At 40.6% G+C, this 6488-nt stretch overlaps 1 protein-coding gene across 1 annotated transcript; it reads left to right on the plus strand.

Moving 5' to 3' along the window:
• The first annotated feature begins 3832 nt into the window (after positions 1-3832).
• Positions 3833-4400, plus strand: LOC122552009 (cytochrome c iso-1/iso-2). The gene is made up of 2 exons (XM_043694568.2): positions 3833-4001; positions 4093-4400. Exons 1-2 carry the CDS (start codon positions 3833-3835, stop codon positions 4233-4235), a joined length of 312 nt encoding a protein of 103 aa, XP_043550503.1. The 3' UTR covers positions 4236-4400.
• Positions 4401-6488: the final 2088 nt, after the last annotated feature.

Raw genomic sequence — 6488 nt, forward strand, 5'->3', positions numbered from 1 at the left:
GCCTGATGACAACAGGAAATGAGTGTATGCTGAATGAATATACTGTAATCTGTACTTTGCTAGTAGTACCTCATGCAGATGGTCCTACAGCTCCCACTGATTGAATAACATTTTTTTATAGTTTGCCTACGGTACACTTCTGTGAAATCAATTGACATTTCAAAAAAACCTTAAGGGTTCTGTTGTTCATTTATCTTCATGCTCTATCCAAATAATAACTCAACATCTATTTGCAGAAGACACAGTAAAGACTGAGTGAAATAACTGACAACTCCATTGGCTCCCTGGACAGAGCTGGAGATAGAAATGTATCCAGCAGGGGGATGGGAACCAAAATTGTAGTTCGAGTATAGAAAAGGTTGAGAGTTGGGAGGCCCAAAATCAGGTTTCAGGGATGCAAGATGGCACCGGCAAGCAAGAAGTTGGTTTGAAGTGTGTCTACTTGAACGCCAGGAGCATCTGGAATAAGGTAGATGAACTTGCAGCATGGCTTGGTACCTTGGACTTCGATGTTGTGGCCATTTCGGAGACATGGATAGAGCAGGGACAGGAATGGTTGTTGCAGGTTGCAGGATTTAGATGTTTCAGTAAGAACAGAGAAGATGGTAAAAGAGGGGGAGGTGTGGCAATTATGGTCAAGGACAGTATTGTAGTTGCAGAAAGGATGATTGGGGACATGTCAACTGAGGTAGTATGGGCTGAGGTTAGAAACCGGAAAGGAGAGGTCACCCTGTTGGAAGTTTTCTATAGGCCTCCGAATAGTTCCAGAGCTGTAGAGGAAAGGATAGCAAAGATGATTCTCGATAGGAGTGAGAGAGACAGGGTAGTTGTCATGGGGGACTTCAACTTTCCAAATATTGACTGGGAACACTATAGTACGAGTTTTTGTCCAGTGTGTGCAGGAAGGCTTCCTAACACGGTATGTAGACAGGCCAACAAGGGGCGAAGCCAGATTAGATTTGGTACTGGGTAATGAGCCCGGCCAAGTGTTAGACTTGGAAATAGGTGAGCACTTTGGTGATAGCGATCACAATTCTGTTATGTTTACTTTAGTGATAGAAAGGCATAGGTGTATACCACTGGGCAAGAGTTATAGCTGGGGGAAAGGCAGTTACAATGCGATTAGGCAAGATTTAGGAAGCATAGGATGGGGAAGGAAACTGCAGGGGATGGGCTCATTAGAAATGTGGAGCTTATTCAAGGAAAAGCTCCTGACTGTCCTAGATAAGTATGTACCTGTCAGGCAGGGAGGAAGCTGTAGACCGCGGGAGCCGTGGTTTAAGAAGGAAGTGGAATGTCTGGTCAAGAGGAAGAAGAAGGCTTATGTTAGGATGAGATGTGAAGGCTCAGTTCGGGCGCTTGAGGGTTACAAGGTAGCCAGGAAAGACCTAAAGAGAGAGCTCAGAAGAGCCAGGAGGAGACATGAGAAGTTGTTGGCGGATAGGATCAGGGTAAACCCTAAGGCTTTCTGTAGGTATTTAAGGAATAAAATAATGACTAGAGTAAGATTAGGGCCAATCAAGGATAGTTGTGGGAAGTTGTGTGTGGAGTCAGAGGAGATAGGGGAAGCACTAAATGAATATTTTTCGACAGTATTCACTCTAGAAAACGACAATGTTGTCGAGGAGAATACTGAGATACCAGCTACTAGACTAGGTAGGATTGAGGTTCACAAGGAAGAGGTATTAGAAATCCTGCACAGTGTGAAAATAGGTAAGTCCCCTGGGCCAGATGGGATTTATCCTAGGATCCTCTGGGAAGCCAGGGAGGAGATTGCCGAGCCTTTGACATTGATCTTTAAGTCATCATTGTCTACAGGAATAGTGCCAGAAGACTGGAGAATAGCAAATGTGGTTCCCCTGTTCAGGAAGGGGAGTAGAGAAAACCCTGGTAATTATAGACCATTGAGCCTTACTTCAGTTGTTGGTAAAGTGTCGGAAAATGTTATAAGAGATGATAAGATTTATAATCATCTGGAAAAGAATAATTTGATTAGGGATAGTCAGCACGGTTTTGTGAAGGGTAGGTCGTGCCTCACAAAGCTTACTGAGTTCTTTGGGAAGGTGACTAAACAGGTAGATGAGAGTAAACTGGTTGATGTGGTGTATATGGATTTCAGCAAGGCGTTCGATAAGGTTCCCCACAGTAGGCTATTGTACAAAATATGGAGGAATGGGATTGTGGGAGACATAGCAGTTTAGATCAGTAATTGGCTTGCTGAAAGAAGACAGAGGGTGGTGGTTGATGGGAAATGTTAATCCTGGAGTCCAGTTACCAGTGGTGTACCGCAAGGGTTGGTGTTGGGTCCATTGCTGTTCATCATTTTTATAAACGACCTGGATGAGGGCATAGGGTGGGTTAGTAAATTTGCATACTACACTAAGGCCGGTGGAGTTGTGGATAGTTACGAAGGATTTTGTAGGTTACAGAGAGACATAGATAAGCTGCGGAGCTGGGCTGAAAGGTGGCAAATGGAGTTTAAAGCAGACAAGTGTGAGGTGATTCACTTTGGTCGGAGTAACCGGAATGCAAAGTACTGGGCTAATGGTAAGATTCTTGGTAGTGTAGATGAGCAGAGAGATCTCGGTGTCCAGGTACACAGATTGTTGAAAGTTGCCACCCAGGTTGACAGGGTTGTTAAGAAGGCATACAGTGTTTTAGCTTTTATTAATAGAGGGATCGAGTTCTGGAACCATGAGGTTATGCTACAGCTGTACAAAAGTCTGGTGCGACGGCACTTGAGTATTGTGTACAGTTCTGGTCACCACATTATAAGAAGGATGTGGAAGCTTTGGAAAGGGTGCAAAGGAGATTTAGTAGGATGTTGCCTGGTATGGAGGGAGGGTCTTATGAGGAAAGGTTGAGGGACTTGAGGCTGTTTTCATTGGAGAGAAGAAGGTTGAGAGGTGACTTAATAGAGACATAGAAGATAATCAGAGGGTTAGATAGGGTGGACAGGGAGAGCCTTTTTCCAAGTATGGTGACAGCAAGCATGAGGGGCATAGCTTTAAATTGAGGGGTGATAGATATAGGACAGATGTCAGAGGTAGTTTCTTTACTCAGCGTAGTAAGGGTATGGAATGCTTTGCCTGCAACGGTAGTAGATTCGCCAACTTTAAGTGCATTTAAGTCATCATTGGACAAGCATATGGACGTACATGGAATAGTGTAGGTTAGATAGGCTTCAGATTGGTATGACAGGTCGGTGCAACATCGAGGACCGAAGGGCCTGTACTGTGCTGTAATGTTCTATGTATCTCCTTCCCAAAAGTTGGTTTTCTAATCTACATGAAAGATACACTCTGTCCTTTTATAGTTGACTTTAAGCAGAGTTCAGCAGCTGAGAACACAATTATGTGCCACATTATCACATGAGTTACAACCAGAGTTAGGAAAATTATTTGAATCTGAATATCAAGTTATTGAAGTTACTTCTACTTCTTTTAAATAAGACCAAAATCTAATGTTTCTTTCCCATTTATTTTCCCTAGCTAAGTATAACCCGCAATTGGGAATTCTTGTAAAACATAAGTGACGTGTGGGCTGAATGTGATGTCTTGTAATCCTTTTTCTTCTTCATGGCAAATAAGTGTGTGTGAAACATTGTGCAGGGAAAAATTAGCTCCACTGAATTAGATTATAGTATATCAAGCAAACCTAAATATTTTCAGAGGTAGTGGATGAACAGTAAAATCTCAGATTAATATATATAATTTTTTTCATGATTGGTGGAAGTGTATTTTGAATCTATTCATTTTTCAAATTTGACAGCAAGTTTCTATAGCTCATTTACAATCCCTAATGTTTTCTTTATTTTTATGTTAGACTCTAAATGGGTGATCCAGAGAAAGGAAAGAAAATTTTTGTTCAAAAGTGTGTTGTATGCCACACAATTGAAAAAGGTGGAAAGCATATGGTTGGCCCAAACCTCTGGGGTCTTTTTGGGCGTAAGACTGGTACTGCTCCAGGATATTCATATACTGATGCAAACAAAAATAAAGGTATTGCAATTTAAACTGCAACTTTAAATATTCACATTTCAGAATTAATTATTTAAATAATTATTGAAGTAAAATTTGGATTTATATGCAGGCATCACATGGGGAGAAAGCACTCTGATGGAATATTTGGAGAACCCCAAAAAATACATTCCTGGAACAAAAATGCTGTTTGCTGGTATCAAGAAGAAAAGTGAACGTGCTGACCTCATTGCATATTTAAAGACAGCTTCATAGTAAAAGCTTTACAGAAATGCTTAATTTAACTTCTAAAATGTGCTTTTTTTTGTTAGCCATTCAAAAATTTGGTAACGAGTAAATTGCTTAAGTAATTCATCAACTTCTCTGTTTAGTGCTAACTTGTTAGCTGTTTCTTACGAACTGTAATAGAAATGATTTGAATATCTAACAATTTCAATTCTAAAATAAAATTAGACATTTTTCAAACTGCCTTGGTAACGTGGAAATAATTTGTTTCATGCATAAGTAAGCTTGATTCTAAGCCAAATGTTACCTTGCCTTTGCAAAAAAGTAATCCAGTTCTGAGACTTGCTCCTTGGTGCAGTGATAGCAAAATACATCTCCGCGGACATGCCCACATAACTCTCTCGGGGTCTACTGATTTGACTTCTTGATTAAATGCAATCTGCCTTTGCAGAAATGCCTGCATCAGGACATTTATATGAAATTTCTGATGTTCTAATTCTCTGACAGAAAGGGAAAATTTCAGAAAACTGTCTTTCTAAATGACATTTATTGCTGAACTTAAAAACAAAATTTTCTTAAATGGTGAAAGATTTTATAACCCTTCCAACCCAGTAAAACACACATTCAAGAAATTCCAATTCAAAGAACAGGAAATGTGTTTGTAAAAGTGTTACTAATGTGGTTGTGTTTATGGCAAACAATAAACCTTGGTCTTATAAAACTTCGTTCAAAGCTGGTGTCCGGCACTCCAATAGAGTATTAGGATGAAATGCAGTAGGAACATGAGAGGCAACTCTCGTCTCCTGCATCACCTAATGCTGACCCATCCAGACATATCCAACAGGTTACCTCTGCTGCCAATGGCTGAGTCTGCCTCTGTACAGATGCAAGTTAAGTAGTCTTTGTCAGGTCCTCACTGCTTCTGATAGAGGTTATCAGCAAGAGCTTTTCAGAAATCTGAGCAGCCTGTCTCTACTTTTATTGAAGCCACTGGATTACACCCTATAAAAGTGGTAAGAAAAGGACCAGTAAAGTCTTGTAGTTCATTTATGGGTATCATAAGCATGTTTGAGAAATTATTATGTCACCATCTTATTGGAATCCTATAAGATGTGTTAGCTTTGCACCTCTTTTCTATATTTTCAATTCTTCGATACTAAGTGCCGATTCACCTTTGCTGGCTTATTAATGAATGGTAAGGCATAACAGTAAACAAAGGGGAATGGTTGAGTACAGGACCGCTTTTGTCTGCGGTAATGGAATATGAGTGAGTAGCCTTTGGATGTGACTGTTACACTCGGTGGAAGTGACACGAACTGAAACATATAAACATAATGGAATCTTGTGTTACTATGCTACATAAGGTTTGCTATCTTCCTGCTTTTCATTGGATTCATCCACAGATGATACATGCTCAGCATCTTGTTGCTCCTATGACTTCAGTTTACGCTATGATGCAAAGTTGGGCAGCATGGTACATTATTATTCTGAACCAACCTCACTGGCAAGTCCTGAAGAATGCCTGCAGTTCTGCGAAAACATGAATTGAATCTTGGGCATGCTGGTTTGCTTGCTTAATGATATCCGGTCATCTCCAGCTTTTGTTGTGCCTCTTGGACTTCCTTGTTTGAGTTTCTCACATCTGCAATCAAAACGAATTTGAAGGTGGCATGCTGTGTCTCATAATAGACCTTTAAGTCTGCTTTACTAGTCCAATGAGGTTGGAAAGCTTTGACTGCCACAGGATAAAAGTATCAAAGCAATTCCCTGAACGTAACTACTCTGCATAAATCTTTTCTTGTGGTTGTACACTAGCTAAATATATTCAAATATATACAAGTACTCCTGGTTGGTCAAAAGTATGTGGACCACTGTGTGTGTGTGTGCAGTCAGTAATGCTCTGCACTTGTAGGAAGCAAGCCAGATACTCAGCAGCAACCATGTGTTCATTCTGACTAGTGTTATTAACAGGCAATATTAATTTGATTTCTGGCCTAGTAAACAATGCAGGCTGTCTTACGTAATTGCATGCAATCAACTGGTATGTCCTAGGCATGTTGCTGGAAAGATCTGAAGGCAAACACACCGAGTGTGGTGGTCACTTTCACAGCCATTGGTGAAGCGTGGCACCAGGTCCCGGAGGAAGTATGTCTTCCGCTATGATGCTGCAGAAGTTTGCAATCGTCTGTTGCAATATGCTTAGCCTTTTGAAACATTGCTCCTCTGATAGGGAAAAAGAAAACTTTATTTAGCTATGCTATCTGTTATTATGGTTAGTTCTTT

This window comes from Chiloscyllium plagiosum, unplaced genomic scaffold, assembly GCF_037043375.1.
Source record: "Chiloscyllium plagiosum isolate Xiang-an unplaced genomic scaffold, Cpla_swu_hap1 HiC_scaffold_7, whole genome shotgun sequence".
NCBI lineage: Eukaryota > Metazoa > Chordata > Chondrichthyes > Orectolobiformes > Hemiscylliidae > Chiloscyllium > Chiloscyllium plagiosum.